We start from the raw sequence: 21,390 nt of genomic DNA on the forward strand, positions 1-21,390 counted from the left end.
TTTGGCAGGAACTCATTTTTATTAACATGTACATACTGAGACTTCACAGTATTGTATGCTGTATATTGACGCTGGCAGGAAAAATTGTGCTTATTCTTTATCTTTTGATGACTGCTGCTTAGGTTGACACTAACCGGTTTCCTTCCCAACTAAGTGACCTGAGCTGGCCTATATGGAATTGTTCCTTCATTACATTTTTATGGGGTTTAAGCCCATCTCTTGAGTCCTAACCACTATACCAGGAAAGGACTAACTATTATACCATGCTCTCTCTCTTGGCACTGCAGTCGCAGTAGTTACAATGGTTAGAGTGCTCTTCAGCTCTCATTTACGGAGCCTGCCTTTCATGTTTTGCAGTCCTTGAATAATCCAGATTCAATCGCTGCACCTGGTTCAAGAGATTACAGCAGGGCTTTCTCACATTGAACTGAATCCCCTCCCTTTCCCCATTTATCTGTTACTCCATTAAATGCAACATACAATGTTAAGTCTTAAATACATACAGGTAAAAATGATGTTTCCCTGCTCCATCTGGTAGCTCTTATCCTGGTGATAAATCATCAATAGTATTTCAGTCAAATTTCAGAGTCTGCCCTAACTTTCCATACATGTTACGAAATGCTTTTAAAAAGTCTTAAATGGCTTGAGCTTTATGAACCTTACAAATTGGCTATTAAGAGCGTACAAAAGACAGAGACCTCACATTTCTCAGTGGTTCTCTGGACTTTTAACAGACTCAGGGCCTACAGATGGATTATAGCCACCTTTCTCAATTACTAATGATTAAAGCTTTCTGTATCTACCATCAACTAAGCAAATTCTCATTTGGTTCCTAAAAATCATCCTCAGTGACTTGCCAAATCAACCTTGAAATGTCACTTTTGCTCATGATAAAAGTCACTGAAAATGTATGCAACATTGCATAGAATGTGCAAAAAGAAAGAAAATCAACCGCAAGCATACACATGTTTAAGGTAGCACTTGGGAGGGGCATACAGGGAAGAGAAAAAGTAAAGATTAACTTTACTGTTGGTTTAAAAACAGCATACAAGCCAGGCTGATACATTTCTAATCTTTCTGCATAAACAGCCCTCTGAAAAAGAGAATCAATACCGCATCTCCCACTTACACTGTAGCTACATTGTGAAATCAATAGAGGTTGACTTTTCCTCTGTATTTAAATACAAACATGAAGTATACCAGCACCGCTAGTTCTTGCCTGTGGTGGTTGCACAGGTATGCATGGTGCCAAAAGGAACCCAGAAATGAACTGAAGACAAGAGCATATAGGCTCAAAGTAGTTTTAACAGCTATTTTCCTAGGGAACCATGGGAACTGTAGTTCTGCTAAGGGCAGGTAGGAATAAAAAAAAGAGAACCCTTGCAGTTCCTTAGATTCCTTGATGTTTATAGTATAAAATTTGTAGCATGGATGTTTATAGTCCATTACTAGCCTGGGAATGCTTCAGTGTCCATGATGGCAGAGGTGCCTGGGATTCACAAGAATCTTTTAAGGCAGCCATATAAAACCAGGCTTATCCACTGACTGGGTCTGACTGTTTTGGAGAGCAGAGAACAGAGATATGGAGGTTATGGAGCTAGAAAAATAAAAATCAAGGACAGAGTATAACTAAAATTAAGAGGGGATTAGGCACCAAAAGCTTTAAGGCTGCACTCTGGGGCATCCTTGGGATTAAAGTCCTTTGAACAGAGCAGGACTTTCTTCCAGGTAGTGGGATGTGCACACCTCTCGTCTTACTTTAAAATCCATTTTGTTATTTTAAACTTTCTTATGAAGTGATCAATAAACCTCCCTGAAGAACAGAAAATATAAAGCAGGGTACCCACAAGTACTTATGGTGAGGGGGACGGACTTCCTTTTCCTTCCCCCACTATTTCCTCTTTTCTTTCCCTGGGAGCCCCCATAGCCTCTCCTCTTTTCCTGCTTCTTTCTATCCTTCCTATTCACCAGCCAACTTGCTTTTTATCTGCCCCCCTTCAGCTTTCCCTCCTTCCCTCCCCCTTGGCAGCCTCTATCCAGGAAACTATGCCCCAGTTACAGTGTCAACTGCAGGGCCAGGCCCAATTGCTCAGTGAGGGACCTGTGAAAACTTGTGGGGAGGTACTTGGGGTTGCCAATTCAGGATTGGGAAATTCCTAGAGATTTGGGAGTGTAGCCTGGAGAGGGCAGGATTTGTGTAGGAAAGGGACATCAGCAGGATATAATGCCACAGACTCCACCCTTCGAAGCAGTCATCTTCTCCAGAGAAACTGATTTCTGTAGTCTGGAGATCAGTTGAATTCCAAGGTATCTCCAAGCCCACCTGGAGGTTTACAGTCCAAGGAGTACCTCACTTTCTCCTGTATCCCCTTCTCCACAGAGTTTCTTTTTTCCAGCCTTCAGGCAGCCCATCCTCAACCTTTCCCTGCTTCCGTCTTTTTCCCATCCATACACTCATTGACCCATCTTCAGCTATATTATTTAATTTATATCCTGTCTTCCTCCACAATAGGGACCCAAAGCAGCTTACATCATTCTCCTCTCTTCCATTTTATCCTCACAAAAATTCCATGAATCAGGTTAAGCTGAGAGTATGTCACTGACTTAATCACCCAATGAGATTCCAGAGCAGAGTGGGGATTCGAACTGGGGTCTTCCAGATTCTGGTCTGATTCTGGTCTGACACTCTAATCACTACCCCACACTGACTTTCATGTAGTGGCTGCCTCTGAACAGTACCAAGTGGTCAGCACTAGGCAAGTCATGTAAGTTGGGTGGTAGCAAGTCACCCAGTGATTGCTGCTGGGCCTCGCTCTCATGAGTTCTCCCTCGTACAAAACTGCCATGGAAAGGGCCTCACCACTCTCCTGCATTTTACTGACAGAAACCACACATCCAAGGTTGCCTATATGGTGTGGTTACCTAGCAACAGCTACGGAGGGCATTCGGGTTTTTTTTTAAATTTCAGGTGCTGCTCCCCCCCCCCCCCAATTTCAGATTTTTCTGCAAACGTCGGGCTTTTTTAAGTTTGTAAAAAAGATCTTTCTTGTCTGTTCATGTTCATAACTCCACCCTGGCTTTAAATATTCACAGATTTGGCCTTGTTGAGAATTAGATATATTATTGATGGACGTGGGAATAGGTTAATTATGTTCTGCCAACACTAATAAGAGTACTACATATTATACTGTTGTTTAATGGTTCCAGAATTCAGTTAGGTTATTAACTTTGAGCTCATAGCACCCCAGGGCCATATGTCCTGTTTTTATGGACCAAGAGTTTGCCACATGGAAAAGTCATATAGCTAGTAAGCAAGATTTTCCATTATCAAACATGTTTTAAAACAGGTGTGAAATCCTCATGCTGCAGCTTTGGAAACCTGTAGATGCAATTAAATGATGTCTCTTACTTACAAATATAAAACGCAACATTTCTACTAGCTTTTAGTTGTTGTGCCTTTTCAGCAGTTAATAAGGTATGCATCATTGCTTTAATCTGTTATTTTTAAGGTATTCTGCAGTCTGCTAAAGTCTATAGGAGACATGCTGCCAGTACTTTCTTGGTTTGAGGGTAATCTAGATCAGAGCTCTCAGGGTAAAACTAAGTTCCTATTCCCCAGTAACTCTTTATGGGCTAGCAAATTTATTGCAAAACAACATGGCTGACTATCTATATTTGTATAAAAAGCTATGGAATTATTTAATCAGAGACATAAATGCAGGCCTGGATGACACCTGCTATTCCACACAAACATAATACAAACTCAGAATTAATTTTTTTAAAGTAAACTTAAATGATTTCAAAAAATAGATTTTCAAGCCCAAACTCTCCTAGTGAAATCTCAGAAGCACAATAAGATTTTCCAATGGTTGTATCAAATCTTTAGTTCCCTTTTGGTATTTCCACATGACCAGCAGATGCAAAACAAATTTGCTGAATTAATATTTGCCACAGAATCCCGATTTTTTTGGCTTCATGGAAGTATATAGATAGAACTTATACATGTAGTAGCCTATGAATAGGAAAAACAACAAAAAGATAATACTGGAAAATAGAAATAGCATGCCTGAAGCTTGAAATTTACAAATTCCAATTTGGGGCAGGTTGTGAGTTCGAATGCAGATTCATACTGGACATATGCTCCTTCCCGTTTCTGATTCAATTGAAAAGATTCCATGAAATATTAGTTGCAGAATTATATAACCGACAATTATCATTCAAATACTACAGAGAAAGCAAGCACCAAAGCAGGCTTACTGTTCTCAAATAAATTAATGTCCAACCAGAGAAAAGCTCAGTAGGTCATATTGCCATGGGCATTCCCAGCAATCTGAACCAAACATTACTTTACTACCACAGCTAGCTTTAGGCAAAGTCAATCCTCTTTTACTCAACAAGGACCTCAAGCCGATGATCTTTGTTTAACCAAACCCTCTAATTATACTGAGAGTCTGAATTACGAGCTGGTTTCATTTTATGCTATCAGTAGAGCTATTAGATGAGGTGCGTGTGTATCCAGAGCACATTCAAAGCAAACTGCAGACAGGCAGTGAGAAGGATAGGATAAAGCACTGCAGCACCTCCCCACTCCAAAATTTCAAATTCAGAGCAGAACCTCTTGGTTAGAGTCTTATTCAGTTCATATTATTGCCCACCAAATTTACATCTTCTTCATCTTCTTCTTGCTGCGCTGGTTGAAGACTGGCGAGGATCCCATTAAGCTATCTGGAGAATGGGAGCCATAACTGCTCTCAGACCCATTTGGGCTCTGAGGCATGCCAGCCTCACTCATGCCAGACATAGGCTCCTCAAACACGTCACTGCCCAGGACCCCATGGTGCCCATGGACATTGCCCTCCTCACTCTCCTGTGGTTCTATTTTCACTTGAGCCAAGTTCCACAGAGGTGAAGTATTCACTTCACCACCTTGAAGGACAAAAAAAGAGAAAAGTGATGAAGCAATAAACATGAAATGGACATAAATAGGGGAAAGTAGTGCAACTTGTTTAAACAATGGAATACGTGGAATAGAGAAACAGCACATAAGACCTCCTTACATTCTCAGAATCTCCCACTCAGTTCAGAAGCTTTTAGAAGTTTGAATGGATTCCTTAATCAGCAAAATGAGTCCAATACTGAATACAAGGAAGCAAATAAAACAAAGGGGAAATTCTTCAAAGTAATTTTATGTTTACTCCCCTTGCTTCTTGCAGTTTTATGTGCTTTTTAAAAGTACCCAGTGGGACACTCTTCCACAACCTGGTTTGCAGCAAATGGGACCCGTTGCAAAGAAAATGAATTTTTCAAGGAAAAATAAAACCACAGCATTCTTAATTAGAAAACAGCAATCTGTTAACAGAAGAGCACCAATAATGCCAGCATGTTAACCTCTTGGTCTCACACAATAAACAATAAAATAAAGACTTTGAGATGAATCATTTGCGTCCCCAAATGATCAAATAATAGTATGCTGCATCCTCTCCACCCTTGAGGTGAGTATGTTTCAGAGGTACTGTAGAAAAAAACAATGAACCCCAGCAAAACATCAAAGAGCTTTGTGTTTTCAAAGCCCCAAATTAATAAGAGTGTGAGATCTGGGCTATCTTCAATATACAACATCTTAGATTAAGGTTAACAGAAGGACCTTAAGGCTTTTTTTTTTTTTTAAAAAATGGGTTTTAAGAAAAACACCTATAAAGAAAAATGTGGTTAAGGCTCTGCAAATTGTTTAAAAAACAAGAACAGTGCCTCTTGGGAAGCAAGAATTTCTTCAGGATCTTCTCCCAAGAAGACAGATATAGTGAAAGCAGTAGGCTTGAAAGCCCTATTGGCTGAAACATCTAATGAAAAGATGGAAATTCTTACAGTACCAACATGGTTTGTCCCACATTTGCTATTATGCATCGGTTAGAATGAAGAGCTTTGGACACAAGAAGCATTCCTGTTCTAATCCTTAAGCTATCTGCTTGAAATAGACAAGTGTACCAGTTCCAATACAGACATTAAACTAGGAAACCGAGGATAACAGCCTTGTTTATGTAACCAACTGAACACTTTCTGTAAGATAATAACCACTTCCACTGCTCTGAACTATGAAAGGCCTGTACACATAACCCTTCCACATGATGACAGAACGCATGAAGGAAGTACACTCTCTCCCCCTATGATTGACAACATTTGAAAAGCAGGATCCCTGATCGCAGGGAGGGAGTGTACATGCAGACAATTCCTCTATGCTTTCAAATGGAGTGGATGGCCCTGTGATTATACAGAAGTAGGGCTAGCACACTTATGCCTGCTTTCCTTCACCTTTTATTCAGTCAACATGCAGAGAGGTCATGTGTTGAGCACTAAAGTCTCACAGACTTGCATTACCATATCAACAGCCAGTTCATTTTTCTTTCCAATTTGGACTTTAACCTACTGTCTTAGAAGAAGTAAAAATCCAAACTGGCCAACTATTTGCAGGCATGCATATTCATGAGATGAAGGCCAGCTAACCTTTTTGACTCTCTTACCATCATAGAACTGAAGATCACATTGGAAAGATGAGTAGGGCAGTATATAAATTTAATGTTATTATTATTGTTGTTATTGTTATTATTAACTACATACTGCTTATAAACTAGCAGAAGTCAACATGGTGTACTTGCTTTGACATATTAGAGATTATTAGCTGCAATAACATTGGCATATACAAAACCCCTCACAGCGCTGAAATTAAACAGATGTGCTGGAGGCCTGTGAAGAAAGAAAGCAGAAAACTTGGGAACACCATGTCAGTAGCAATTCTGCAATCACCTTTTCCCACCCAGTTGTTGAACAAATGAAGATGCCTTATACTGAATCAGACTATTGGTCCATCAAGGTCAGTGATGTCTACTCAGACTGGCAGCGTCTCTCCAGGGTCTCAGGCCGAGGTCTTTCACGTCATCTACCACCTGATCCTTTTCACTGGAGATGCTGGGGATTGAATCTGGGACCTTCTTCATTCCAAACAGATGCTCTACTACTGAGCTACAGCCCTCCTCTGTTCAACTACAAGAATTGCCATTTTTATCCTCTAATCCCCCAACAGCACTCCATATTAACAAATATCCCCAAAGCTTCAGTAAATAATTGAAAATGTGACAAATGATAAATTGTTAAAAATAATCATCCCAAGTAAGTCCCCAGCACACTTGCTTGGGCATCGCTTTTGACTTCAAGCAAGAAAGCCATATCATGGAGTGCTTTCTATTTCAAAGGAAGTACTACTACTTTAAGTATGTCTGTCTGTCTGTTACATTTTTATCACATACCTCATCCAGGGAACTTAGGGCAGAATACATGTTGTCTCATCCTCATATTATCCTTACTATTTAGTTAGTTTGTTTCATTTATAGTCAGCCTTTCTTGCCAAGACTCAAGGCGAATGACAATTTTTAAATGTAATAAAAAGAGTACAAAACATACAAAAGCTGCTGTAGAATAGTAGTTGGGATGCAAAGTGACTGGAATGCAAATCAGCACTCTGCTGGTTCAAATCCCACTACTGTCATGAGCTCAACAGGTGATCTTGGGTAAGCCACTCCTCTCAACCCCAGCTTCATTGTGGGGATACCAATACTGACCTTGTTAACAGCTCTGAGTGGGGTAATAATTTGTCTAAAAGAGAGGTAAGCAAGCACAGCTATTATTATTGTTATAAAAATTGCTGTCAGGTTTCCAGACATTAAAAACTACAATCCTGTGCCCAGAGGTCATTTCCTAGAAAAAGAACTGCAGGAACTCATTAGCGTATCTCATTAGCATATGCCACACCCCCTGACATTGCTGGAAGTGTGTCAGAAGGCACCATCCACCCCTCAGGCCCCTTTCCCCAAAAATCTCCAGGTATTTCCTTAAAGCAGAATGACCTCAAAGCAGCTTACCTTCCTCTGGAGAGCCAGCCCTGCTTGCTTGCACACATGCACGCACTCTCTCTCAAGTCACAAATGAAAATAAAGCAGCAGAATGAATTCAAAGCAGCTTACATTCCTTTGGAGCCCAGCCCCACTCGGCTTGCACTCAGTCACTCATTCTCTCTCTCCCTCTCTCTCACAAGTCACAAATGAAAATAAAGCAGCAGAGCCTGCTGCTAAAGATGAGGACAGCTAGAAGGAAAAGGAATCACTTGGGAGGCGCATTCTGCCTCCAAATGAGCCCTGACTGTGCCCTTTAACAAGATGTTCACCTGAACAATTCCATTTACAACAACAGTGCGAAGCAAGTTAGAGAGTCTTTGGCCCAAGTTGACCCAGTGAGCTTCATGACAGAGTGGGCATTTGAACCCAGTCCAGTCGTAGCCCAACAACCTAACCACTACATCACACTGGCTCTCACTGGAATGGTTTTGTTTTCCTTCTGCAACTCAAAGTGCCTGCCAGCCCAAGGCAATGTGTACCTGAAGCTTGTGGAGAGGCTTCTGCTTCCAGGTTAGCCGAAAAACGCTCACTCTGAGCTCCAAGCACCCCCACAGGCAATGACTGGTCCCCAGATGCTAGATCTCCCTCTAGCTCCTCACTCATGGGAAATGTGATGTCACTGACTGGCTCCTCTTTGATTTTGACTGGTTTGGTGTCTTCTGCTGCCTTCTCAGGGTTTACAAGCTTCTCATATTCCTCAGAGAGCTGCTTGCTAACCTGTTGGTTGCCATATGAAGGAGAGAAAAGGGAGAGAGTGATCAGAAATCTCCTGCAGAGCAACAGTGGAAAAGAGTGGCAATGGCAAGCTGTGTAAGAACAGTTGCAATAGAAACATATTATATGATTTTAAAAATGGGAATGAATGTGTGCCTGGAACAAGAATAAAATGGTCTTACAACTTTAGAATATTGCTTTTCATATAGCTAACTGGCCATTGTGAAGATAATTACATCCCACTATTGCTTTTAATACAGCTAACTGGCCTCAGTGAAAATAATTCCATTTCACAACAGACACATTCAGAATATTTATTTCATTTTTCCCCCTTGGTCCAATGAGATCAGAGGGGCAGCTTATAGGAGTTCTTGGCTTACTTCCCATTCAGGCACTGACCCATTTAGCGGCAAAGAAGGAACTTTCCATAGGGCTGCCAACTGACCAGAGAGCGACCACGGCACAGCAGATTGCAAGCCAAAGGCTCCAAGTTCAATCTCTGGCACGTTCAGTTAAAGGATAGCAGGTGGAAGCTTGCGTGAAACTCTGGAAAGCCACTGCCAGACAATAAGAGCTAGATAGATCAATGGCCTGACTGTGAATAAGGCCATTCAAGACCATTCTCAGGATCAATGTTTTCTGTATCACAGGGCTGGCTTTCTACAATTAATGAATAAATGCCTTTGCTTTTCTTTCCAACCTAGTCATCTTCTTATTTACTCTTTCTTTATAAACTATTAGGTAACCATAATCTACGGGTTGGTATAATTCAGAAACAGTAAGGTGATCGCCCCAAAAGACAACTGGAGAGAATGGTCTCAGTAGGAAGGGGCAGAAGCTACTTCACTCAGCCCCCTCAAAGCCAGCAGTCAAAGCAAGCATAATACAGAGACTTAAGTGTTAGAAGAGGAACAGAGAAACTTGGACCCAAATCCTCATTTAGCCATTGGAGAACATGCCCAATAAGCAGATGGAACACAGTGCCCACAAAAATGAACAGCCTTCACCTCCGAACTCACCTGAACAGTTTTAAGTTCACAATAAAACAAAGAATACATACCAAGATATGTAGCAATTTGCAAATATCTGAGCACACTGCACCCTGTTCTTCTCACCTGTAGCATATAACTATGATAATCTTTAATGCGGTGTTGCCAGAACTTCTGCAGGGAGAGCACACTGCCAATGCCCACTTCGTGGAACACTTGCTCCATGACATCTGGAAAGGGTGTCTGCCCAAGCCGAGCTTCTCGGTCCACAGCAAAACGTAAAAGCTTGGTGAACTTCAGACAGTACTCATGAGCAATGTCCGTCAGTGTCTCCAAGACACTTTCATTGGCGCACTCAAAGCCTGCATGGGCCAAAATAGTCGCTATAGACTGGTAGAGAAGCTGACGGCAAGAAGTCCAGCTCAACTCAGTGACTGGCTCTCCTTTGCCTCTGTAAGCAAAAAGACAGCAGACAAAGACTTAAGTGAAAACTGGAAAAAATGTTACTGACTTCAACAAACATTTTGGGTATGCCTAATGTCCCGGCTAATTTGAGAACAGCTGTGTAGCCTTCCTGCAAGGTTAGCTTTTGTGGGGGGGGGGAGTTCAAAATAAAGGCTTTGCTTTGAGGTAGCTTGCACAGTGCCTGCAACTTTACCTCAAGCCAACACTCCAATCAGATTTAAGCATGATGCTGGCAAGGCAAAAAACTATTCATGTAACTTTGAAGGGGCTCTGTGCCTCATATAAAGCAGCTACATATGCCTGTAACGGCTATAGATTTCTGGTGTTCAAACTAACAAGGCACACTAGGGTTTTTCCATAGATTGCAGAAAGCTTTAAGTTCAAAATTCCACATGAAACCTCACCAGCATCACATTTAAATTAAACCTCAGATGAATTACCATGAGGAAAAAAATAAACAACTTTTTGATGGGAGTCATGCTCTGTACGGGTTAAATCTAAAGATAAAATTTTAATAACATTTTATCCAAATATTCCCAGAGCCACTTTTAAACATTTAAAATGAACATTCTAAATGTTTAACAACAGACACTCCATCTTGTTGGCACAACACTGAAGTTTACGGTGGTGTGCTAGCCAAAATGAGGTGTTTTTTAAAAAAAACATGCATGTGCTATACTTTTACAGGCTTGGCAGATCAAGCCTTTAGTTTTGGTGGACAGTGACAATGACTATTATTTATTTAATTTCAAAATTAATACTGCACAAAACCATTACCTGAAATACCTTCAGACACATCCCACACCAAAAATATTCAGGGAACCATATACATATATTTGGAATGTGACCCATCAAAAACATCTGGTAACGATACTTTAAAGAATACAGTCACTAGAATTACAAGGAAGTTTTAAAGTGCATTCACTGAGATTAAATACAATAAAAGATTCCTCCTAAGCATTGAAATTAAATTTTGTAAGAGTGTTCAAAATTATTATAACTGTATTTCTGTATTAATGATTGCTGCAGATATAGCAAATGCACAGTAGGAGAAACCTCGTTGTTGGCTTCAAGAGTATTTGTAATTTCATAAAATAATGTAACTGCAGTCTATATGGCTCCCAAGTCAAACACCTAGGATTTAATTAACAAAACTGCAGTTTAGAGAGGATTACAATTAACTGACAGAAAGGGAAACTTCAGGAAGATGGTGCTTTGGTAGTCAGGAATATTAATAATGTAAGGTAGAATGCTGGTTTCTCCCTACTGCCTGCGAAATGTATAGACTTTCTCAATGAACACAGTACAGTGACACATGTGTGAAGCCAGATAAATCAAACTTGGTCTTTGGGGTTAATGGAGTGTCAGGCATCATAAACTGGGATACTTTCTGTTTTGATCATTTGAAATGACAGGCTGCTATCTGTTAAACACCCCTGGCTGAAGTGATCAGAAAGATTCCTTGACACAAGACAAGGCCTTTCCATTTAAGTAGGAAAATTTTGTGGCCCTTTTCCTGTTTACATAAATAACAAAGATATCTCAACAATTAATGTGATCCTGTATCACAATTTTAGAAATGTCCCATTCTTGTGATATTATAAAACAGCTTATATAATAAATTATAGTAAGATGACCCAAAACAGCTTCTGACAAGCATCTAGATGCAAGCCCGTTCTATAGATAACCTTTGTCAGAACTTTATTCTTATCTCCCTAAAATTAACCATAATTATAATAACATCAGGGACACCATGCAGCTGAATGGAATCTATCTATCTAAATATATATATATATATATATATATATATATATAAAAATAACAACAACAACCGATATATATATACACCACCCTTCAGGACAATTAACACCCACTCAGAATGGTTTACAAAGTGTATTATTATTATTATTCTCACAACAATTACCCTGTGAAGTGGGTGAGGCTGACTGACCCAAGGTCACCAAGCTGGCTTCAAGTGGAGGAATGGGGAATCAAATCTGGTTCTCTAGATTAGAGTCCTGCCACTCTCAAACCACTACACAAAAGGAGCATATGCTATATTATTTAGACTTACATTTTGTTTTCAATTCAACATTTCCATAAGAAGCAAGCCAGTCCAATAGCCTTTCCTTAGTCAGGTACAAAGTCTGCTGCTCTAATAGTAGCCAGTAGGGATTCCACATCCCCCCTGGAGGGGGTGAGGGATCCCTTGCTCCCACTCTCCACCACTCCCTGCCACCATTCACCTGGCCAGTGGGGGGGAAAGGTGAGGGAACAGGCCTCCCAGGCACACTTCCGGGGTAACGCACCGTCACTTCTAGGACTGACACCACTGTGCTGCTTTGAGAGTGCTTCCTGCTTCGCATTGGGTCAATTTGGGCCTCAAACAATATTGTTATATTGTAATATTAAGGGTATGATTTTAAATGTATGAAATAATTGAGGTAGCATGTTTTATATAATGATTTGCTATGCAGCTTGTAAGATAAAACGAGGAGGAGGGCAGACACTAGGACCAGCTAAAGAGTGGGTTAAAGCTTTAGTTGGTTTGTCTTACACTTTATCGGCATATGGGACCCGGCACCTCTCCTCCCAGCTGATAATGACCCTGATTATAATTGTGATCTATACCTTTTAGGATGTGGCAATTTCACATGCAGCTATCCCTTTGTTATTATATGCAGATGATGCGACTCTTTTGTCTTCTTCCCGTGTTGGATTGAACCGTTGCCTTAAATACTGTGTGACCAACAGACTGGAGTTGAACTATGAAAAATCTAAGGTATTGGTCCTTCCCAACTCCCGGAAATTGTATAACTGGATTGTCAATGGTAATAGACTTGAACAAGTTAAGCAGTTCAAGTACCTGGGTGTCTATTTCCAATCTAATGCTACTTGGACCTTCCACTGTAGGATGGCTATTAATGCAGCTGAAGTTAGTGCTGCAGCAATCTCACTTTTATTTCTCTGATCGAGGTAACCAGTATGTGCCTGCTGCTCTTAAAGCTTTCAATGCCAAAATTGGAGCTCAGTTATTGTATGGGCCCCCGCTTTGGATTGATGTAATTGACAATTCAGTTGAATGTGTTCACTCTAACTTTCTGCGTAAGATCATGAGGGTATCTATGTGAGTCCCATATGCTGTCTTATGCTTAGAGCATGGTCAGAATCTGTTGGCCACTAGGGCATGGCTTCACACTATCAAATATTGGTTGAGACTTCAATTCTGAACCCACCCACCCAAGTTATATGTATCACTTATTATCTACATTGTTGTTCTGCTCTTATCTGTAATTTTAATCTTACTCTGTATGGACTTGTTTCTGTTTCTAAAATTTTCTTAATCTGACTAACTGATTACTATATTATATATATGCCAATAAAGGCTTGCTTGGATTGATTGACATGCAACTGCATGGAATTATGGGGTATAGTTTTTCTTAAGAAGGGTATGTTGCTAATATGTTTGCCAACAAGTATTAGACCAGCAGGCTTTGTAATGATTAAGGAAAGGCTATTGGACTGGTTTGCTTCCTATGGAAATGCTGTCAGGTTGTGGCCTAGCTCAGCTATGTGATTGCAGAGCTGATTTATAACATCTGTGGCACAGTCGTTGAGTTCCCTAGAGATTCAATATTGGAGAAACTGTTCTCAGAGAACTCTGTGTTAACTTCCTAGTTTTCACACAGCTGAAACACTCATTAGCAGCTTAGCCCTAATTGGCTCTTGAGTTGCCGGGTGATACACTGAGTCCATTCCCAGTTAGCTTTTGATCAAGCTTTAACCATGATGCACGTATGCCCGAGAGAAGCTGAAAGCTGCAATCTATTTATCACCTCAGCATGTCCCTATGCCGAACCAACTAGGCATGGGAGAGGGCTTGCATTCTAATGGATGGGTGAGACAAGCAATAATGGATGCCATATAGACACGCTTAGGAAGCCAGCTCTCAAGTTTTAGCTAGGCAGTTTTATATAGCTAGGCAGTTTTATTATATAACAACAATTAGGGTCGTCCCCCCCCATTTTTATGCTCGTTGCCTGTTCTGCAAACTCTCCTTAACTAATAAACTTATCTTTTATTTAAGCTGAGTCTGGAATTCATGACTTATGCGCGAGTACATTCCAAAAATGATCCCTGAGATTGGAAAGCCTGGCTTTTGGAAAAGGAAGAGTTTTCAGTCTCACAAAACAAAAAGGGAACGAGTCCCAGCTGCCTGATTGCTGAAGTGGCTGTGAAGTGTTCAGAATTGGGAGGAGAGGTGCCGGGTCCCGTATGCCAATGAAGCGTAAGACAATCCAACTAAAGCTTCTTTAACGCACTCTTCAGCTGTCTGGTGTCCGCCCTCCTCTCCATTTTATCTCATATGCTGCATAGCAAATCTGAAATGCTGCTTGCCACAGCGCGTGGGGGAGGGGGTGGATGATCGGTCCAGACTGGGAACTGGCTGGAACAGCTGTGACTGCCTTGTCTCCTGCTTTAATGGGTGGTTCAAAAGTACACATACAATACCCACCTTGGGTTGCAGGATGTCCAGGAGAAAGGCAAGTATATAAATATTTTAAATAAATAAATATATCCAGGTGGCAAGACAGCAACTCTATCTGAAACAGGGTAAAAGGACCACAAAGAGTTTGATGCTGTGTAAATTGCTGAATTTAACAGGATTAACCATACCTAACTTATATTGGTTTGTAGTTGGAAACTGACCCCTAAAAAACAAAGACTTGGAAACAGATGAACAAGTTGAGGATATAGGGAACTAACAAGTGACCCTTGCCTGTTTACATTTTCGCATCTTTGATGGACAAGCGAAACATTAAAAACCTGAGATGCAAAAAATAACTTCCCCAAGTCAGACTTAAAGACTTTCCATTGCAGAGTGCTTTTCTGTTACCTTGAAAAAATGTAGAGATATATCTTTTTCTGAAGCATCCAAGGTAACTAGCTAATATTATACAATCCTACACAGAGGAGGACCACTCTCTTACACCTGTCTCTGATAATCTGACACACAAAATCATTATGGCAGGTTATTTCAGAATAACTTCAATTTACTTATGTTCATCATATAAAAACAGCCACAAAACTGAGGCCCATCTACGTTAACAGAACAGAATAATTATACGCTCGGCTTCTATCAATCATGCACAAGGACAGCAATAGATATGGCTTTGCAAGAGCTGCACTACAACATTTAATGGGCCTGAGTGAGCATGCCACACTCAGCTTCACACAGCATGGAAGAACTGTATCATGCAGGATTTTTTGAAAGTAGAAGGAACTGAAATGAGAGGGCAGCATGGGATGTTGCTCTGTTGCTTTTTATTTTAAAAAACCTGCAGCTGGAAAAACCAAGAACAGAACTCTCACAACTTACGCAGTCCTGTAAGGGAACCAAAGGTGCAACTCCTATACTACAGTAGCACAGTCCTAAACAAAAAAAACTTCACCATGCAGGAAAAAACATATTCTTCCCTCTGCTATGAAAGCACTGCTGTCTCTTCAAGATATCTACATAAATGACAAATGTAATTTTTAGCCAAGGAAGTTCAACGTCTAACCAAAAGAAAACACAATCAAAGAAGTTTTGAACAGATACACTGAAAGACTTAAAGCAAAATTAAGCCCATACCTGGAGACAAACAAGAGAAAATAATGTTATCAGTCCTCTCTCTACATTCTTCAGTAAGTCTTATGTCTTCAGGAAGATGGAGGGCACTGTGACAGCACCCAGTCATTACTCATCTATATATGTTGAACTTAACATGCAAAAGTAGGCAAAGGAAGGGACATTTCTGAAAGAGGTTGGCTTATTCACAGCCATTTGGGTGACAGCAATATCACCTCAAATAGCTTAAATTGTGGCTGCTGTGACTTTGCAAATTTGTCTATCTTCTAGAAATTCGGCAGCACTTCCTTTTGAGTAAGTGTGTTCAGGACTGGTCACAACTCCCCCTCCCTTGCATAGCTCAAGCCAAGCACAACAGAACACCCACCCCAAATGGCCCTACCACCCACCTGTAAAAGTCACTCTCTGGGTCACTGTGCCTCAGCTGAAATGGCATCTTGGGTGTTTTGCTATCCAAAGGAAGCAAGTCATCTGGGAGCGGAGGAGAGCCAGGACAAGAGGGCAGTGGCTCACTTTCTTCCATCTTTATGCCTTCTGCTTGCTGCTGGTTCTGCATCTGAGCCGTGACAATGAGACTGCGCAGCCGTCTGTTGTGTTGAATGAGCTGGATGGTGTGAATGGTGAGGCTACAGGGCTCTGAAGGGATGTCCAGCATGGTGGTAGGTCTGGGCTTGTTGGCTGAAGGCTGATGTAATGGTGGGTCCTGGACCTCCACAGTGCGAAACTCTCGCTGAAGCAAGTCAACGGAGCTGCGGTTGGTTTGACTGGAGGAAACTGGGATCTCACCCCAATAGCACAGCATCTTCTTGGTGCACTAAATCAGTTCAGGTTGCAAAAACACTAAGAATCTCTCCCAATGTAGCTTCCTTGCCACTGAAAGAAAGCAACTTGCCACTGAAAGAAATGAAAAGATTTCGTTTGAAAGATGAGAAGAACATCTCCTTCAGGCATTTATGCTGTCACTGCTACTAAGAATACCGTGAGGCGGGGGGGGGGGGGGATCGGAAATTACAACTGCATTTTCCAACTAAAGCAAACAGTTCTGTTCTTCCTTATGCTAAACTTGTGAAGAAGTAGCTCCGCTGAATCCTGAACCCAGCCTGTTTACATCATACATTTGTATCATTTTAAATCTACAATATGCTTTACAATATTTGCTGTGTTTGCCCTCATAACTAGAGATAGGCACGAACAGCAATACAAATTTTAAAAAGCCACGAACAGTCCAATCTGCTGTTCACGAACAAGCTGCTTGTGAGGCCCCATTCTAAACAAACAGGTGGTCGTTGCAAGCCTTGTTTGTTGCTGTTCGTCAAGCCAGTCTGGCACCTGCAATCAATTCCCTTGGCAACTTAGGTAGGGATTATCTGAACTCCTGCTGTTGCCCTGGAAACCCCAATCTAAGACCAATCTAGCTTCCTTTCAAGTGTGGAGCTCCAAATTTGTTACAAGAAAGCAAAGACCATGGGGGCGGGGGCTCCGAGCTCTGTCTAGTCTTTGCAGACAGTGGAGAGGGAGAGAGACAGCTGCTGTTGGCATTTTGATAGAGAGACAGGGAGAGTGCATTGGAGCTTGAATTTTCTTTGTGTGTGGCGGGATATGGATCTACCCCTTCAGGTTCCAGGGCTACTGCCAGACTCTGGGGCCAAGCTATTATTTATTATTGGTACCTTTCCTGCTGCCTGCTCAGGTAAAGTTTCTGGGAGTGGTGCGGTAGGGATCTACCCCTTCAAGTTCCAGGGCTGCTGCCAGGCTCTGGGGCCAAGCTATTATTTATTATTGGTATCTTTCCTGGTGCCTGCTCAGGTCAGGTTTCTGAGAGCAGTGCAGTAGGGATCTTGACCAAACTTGGATGATGGCTGGAGAGCCTGCTGGCCCCCACGAACATCCAACCACGGACATGTTCATGAACAGGTCATGCTCGTAAGTGTTCGTGAGTCCCTGTTCATGGATGGCAATGAACAACAAACATCATGTTAGTTTTTTTCTGTTTGTGCCCATCTCTACTCATAACCTTTTGAAATAAGTCACTACTATTAGAGAGGAGATCCTGAGCTTACAAGGCAGTACCCAAAACCATATAATGAATCAATGGCAAAGACAGGACATGAACACGACACTCAAAATACAAATCCAACTCTCTGTTCTATGGGGGGACACCACCATCACCACACAGTTTTAATTCCAGAAGCGAGTCAGTTTGGGAGAAAAGTGTCTAAAACCACACAGCAAGGAGAGGTAATGCAGGGAAGAGTTAAACACTGTTCCCTTACAGATAACACATATTTATTATGCTATACACAAATGTGGCAAACACATGAGTAAACAAGCATGGCTGCCTTGTCACATTTACTTTGGCTCTAACTCATAGGTTCTTAGACAACTACCTAAAAACTGTGGCTTCCTTGCCTTAGCCAACGAGTATCATTCTATAGTGGATGTAGGATATAAAATGGCAGAGATGTGGGAGATGGTTGCAAAGATACAAAAAGAAGTAAATTTAATTCCAAATAAGAATAGAGTTATCAATGGTCCAAGAATGGACTGGGCAGTAAAGTGATTTATACAGTATCCATTTTCATAAAAGATCCCAGAGTACTCTAATATACAATTGTCCACCTTACCATTCCATTTCCCCAAAAGTACAGTTTTAGTTCACATGTTGAGAGATGTCCTCCATCCTTCTCTTTTTACTTGTGCTGATCAGATCCCCAGCTCTGTACTGTGAGACAGTTAAACTATGAACAGTCAAGACTAAACATCGATTAGTAACAACATCAACTAAAATATACAAAATACCAGTTGAGGTGTTTATTTACTACCTTGGTTGTCCACAGAAAGCTAATTGTGACATGTTGACTTAACAGCAGTCATACTATCTTAGCCTCAGCTCTCCATCACTCAAACAAGATTTGTTTAGAAAACATACATACTCTGAATCACTAGTACTCCAGAGTGTGGGACCAACTTATTATAGATAAAATAACAGACAACTTATCTGTTAACTCCTCTACATCTAACTATTACGAAAAATGGTGGTCTTTCTTAGATTTTTATTGATAAAACCAAAACACTTCCTCCTAATCATCTTTATCAGGATATATTGAAAGTCTAGCACTACGAACTGAACTATCTATACCTACATATTGTAAATTTTTCTGTGTGTCATCCAAATATGCTACAGTAAACAAATGTTTTAAATGTTTCTCATTATACTTGAAATCTTGTACAACTATTACATCACCTCATGTATGTGCTATTTAATGTTTATTGTTATTGTTACTTTTATATAACTAATAAAATCTTGTTATTAAAAAAAAAACATACATACTCCCTTTCCAGACAACAGCTCAAGGCCACTCACAAAAACAAAATAAGCAACACAATAAGATCATAAAAACACACGTTTTTAAAAAAGATAACCAGGCAATTAAAAGACAGGTAAAGAGAAATACTTTGGCATCAGGCAAGCATTCCCAAGGCAAGGCACCACCACTGGAAAAAAAAATCTCTAGCTGTCACCTGTTTCACAAAGAACAGGGTTGGGGAGAAGGATCTTATATGGCTGGCTGTCCTAGAGGACGCAGTCCTTCAAGTAACAGTACATGTGTGAGAAGGGCAGTCAGATGATATCCCTATTCAAGAGTGGTTATCTTTTCTTGGCTCTTCTGCTTAAAGTAAGTGCTCCTGCATCCAACTACCTTAACACCCCTACCTGAAGCACATGTTGAAAGGTAAACTAAGAGAGTAATCCCAAATAGAACTACTGAGGTCTAATTCAATGGGGTTTACTGGATGGGAGACCTCCAACGAAGACCAGGGTTGCAGAGGCAGGCAATGACAAACCACCTGTTAGTCTCTTGCCATGAAACTCTCACCAGGGTTCGCCATAAGTCAGCTATGACTTGAAGGCATTCTCCTCCACCACACTCCCAGGAAAGTGTTCACAGGATTGCCCTGTTAATTGCTTCCGGGTTTTCTTGGGAAGCCCTGTTAAGTGAACTCATTGGAATTAACTCCCAAGTTGGACAGGAAAGCTGATGATTAAGTCCTAAATACAAAATTTGTGTAACGGTGGGAGCCACTCCAGGGCAACCGATCTGAAAGGAAGACAAGAGGAGACTCGGAAAGAGCGACTGCACCAAAGTAGTGTAGAAGGCGGCAGTGAGTCTGCAGGTGCGTAAAGAACTCTTGCAGAAGGACAACGGAGCATCAAGGCCTCCATTCCAATCCCTCCTCGTATCCTAGAGTAATTAGGCAGCCCCTTTAACGCCTACACTCGGGAAGAACCACAGGAACCCTTCGCTTACGGCACCGCGCCTTCCCCCCCTCTCTCCTACTCCGCGCATCCCGAACATACCAAACACCGCCCCACCTCTCTCTGCGGGCCCTACAGCATCCTCCCCCGCCCGACCCCTTTACCTCTGTCGGGGCCTGAGCAAAGTCGAGCCCTTCGCCGCGGTGCGCACTTCCCGGAACTAATCTGCCAGGGAAAGGGTTTGCCAGGGGGGCCGATTTGAAAGTCGGGCGTTTAAGATGGCGGAAATCGAGGAAGAAGCTGGGATGGGTGAAGATTTCAAGAAGCCGGTCCTCCCTCCGCTGTTCCCTTTGCGGGAAAAGGAGGCTACTGAGGCAGCTCTCCGTCCTCCGGCGGGGCCCGCCCAAGGTCCCTGTCCGCCCGCGCCGCCCCTTTGCTATCAGGAGCCTCACTGGGGCGGCTGTCCGACCGAGGACTCCTCGCTCTACAGCCTAGAGACGGTGAAGGGCGGTGCGGTGCTGGGGAGCGTCGGCCTGGGCGGCCAGAGTTGGTTCTTGGTGGGGCGCGCTCCAAGCTGCGACCTCTCCCTGGCACACCCGTCGGTGTCGCGGCACCACGCCGTCATCCAGCGCTGCCCCCCGCTCCCCGCCGGGGAGGAACGGCAGGCTCCCGAGCCTGGCCTCTACGCCTACGACCTGGACAGCGCACACGGGACCTTTCTGAACAAAGCACGCATCCCGCCCCGCACCTACTGCCGCGTCCGAGTTGGCCACGTCCTGCGCTTCGGGGGAAGCAGCCGCCTCTTCGTCTTGCAGGTCAGGTAGCCGGGACATCCTTCTGCGACCCTCTTGTGGGGCTGTTAACGCTGTGGGCGGGCGGACTGGTTGATAAGGAAGGGATGGCGTGTGGGGCTTTCAGGCTGCTTGTCTTTGGTCGGTCTGGGCAGAGAGAGCTTGGTGGAGTGGTTACATAGCAGTACATTGAGCATGCGTGCCATGCCCATTCTGCAGTTACTCCATTAAGTTCAATTCAAGGTGATGACAAAACCCTTAATGGCCTTGGCCACGCATACCTGCAGGACCTTCTCCTGTTGTCCTATGACAGTTTTGCTCGTTTGAGCAAAGCCTCTGGCAGGTGCCACACTGCAAACAGGTAAGATTGACAACTGCCTGTACGTGTGTATTCTCTGTGGTGACACCAGCCTTGTGGAATAACTTACTGAGGAGGTCCGAAAGGCTTCCCCATATATACTGTTATGTAGAATGTATAAAGCAGAAATATTCAAGAGGGCATTTTTATGAAGGGATTGCAGTATAATGGAACAGCCTAGGAGGGTGCTTTTTTAAAGTAAGGGAATCGGGTGATATACTATCACAAGGTTTAGTG

General features: G+C 42.2%; 2 protein-coding genes across 4 annotated transcripts in view; one reads left to right on the forward strand and one right to left on the reverse strand.

Moving 5' to 3' along the window:
• On the reverse strand, positions 1 to 20,857 carry SUPT7L (SPT7 like, STAGA complex subunit gamma). 3 transcript variants are annotated; one of them, XM_054978696.1, is made up of 6 exons: positions 20,753 to 20,857; positions 18,371 to 18,468; positions 16,136 to 16,640; positions 9,776 to 10,100; positions 8,426 to 8,663; positions 1 to 4,926 (listed from the first exon to the last, which is right to left on the reverse strand). In XM_054978696.1, the coding sequence occupies exons 3-6, from the start codon at positions 16,546 to 16,548 to the stop codon at positions 4,661 to 4,663; spliced, it is 1,242 nt and encodes a 413-aa protein (XP_054834671.1). In that variant the 5' UTR covers positions 16,549 to 16,640; positions 18,371 to 18,468; positions 20,753 to 20,857; the 3' UTR covers positions 1 to 4,660. The 3 variants fall into 3 exon arrangements, with proteins under 3 accessions (XP_054834671.1, XP_054834662.1, XP_054834679.1); XM_054978687.1 differs by lacking the exon at positions 20,753 to 20,857 and adding an exon at positions 20,169 to 20,251; XM_054978704.1 differs by lacking the exon at positions 20,753 to 20,857 and having other exon boundaries at positions 16,136 to 16,619; positions 18,371 to 18,384.
• Positions 20,232 to 21,390, forward strand: part of SLC4A1AP (solute carrier family 4 member 1 adaptor protein) — a 24,432-nt gene continuing 23,273 nt past the window's right edge. The window contains exon 1 of the mRNA XM_054978674.1: positions 20,232 to 20,819. Within this exon, the coding sequence (XP_054834649.1) occupies positions 20,283 to 20,819 (537 nt within the window). The 5' untranslated portion in view covers positions 20,232 to 20,282. The remainder of the gene's footprint in view (positions 20,820 to 21,390) is intronic.

This window comes from Eublepharis macularius, chromosome 1, assembly GCF_028583425.1.
Source record: "Eublepharis macularius isolate TG4126 chromosome 1, MPM_Emac_v1.0, whole genome shotgun sequence".
NCBI lineage: Eukaryota > Metazoa > Chordata > Lepidosauria > Squamata > Eublepharidae > Eublepharis > Eublepharis macularius.

What these genes read in the sequence shown, in the direction of transcription:
- SUPT7L (XM_054978696.1), bottom strand. Translation starts at nt 16,548, where the DNA reads ATGCTGTGCTATTGGGGTGAGATCCCAGTTTCCTCCAGTCAAACCAAC. An exon ending in CCAGAGAGTGACTTTTACAG is followed by an intron (nt 10,101 to 16,135) that starts GTGGGTGGTAGG and finishes TTTTGCTTACAG; the next exon opens with AGGCAAAGGAGAGCCAGTCA. An exon ending in ATCATAGTTATATGCTACAG is followed by an intron (nt 8,664 to 9,775) that starts GTGAGAAGAACA and finishes GGCAACCAACAG; the next exon opens with GTTAGCAAGCAGCTCTCTGA.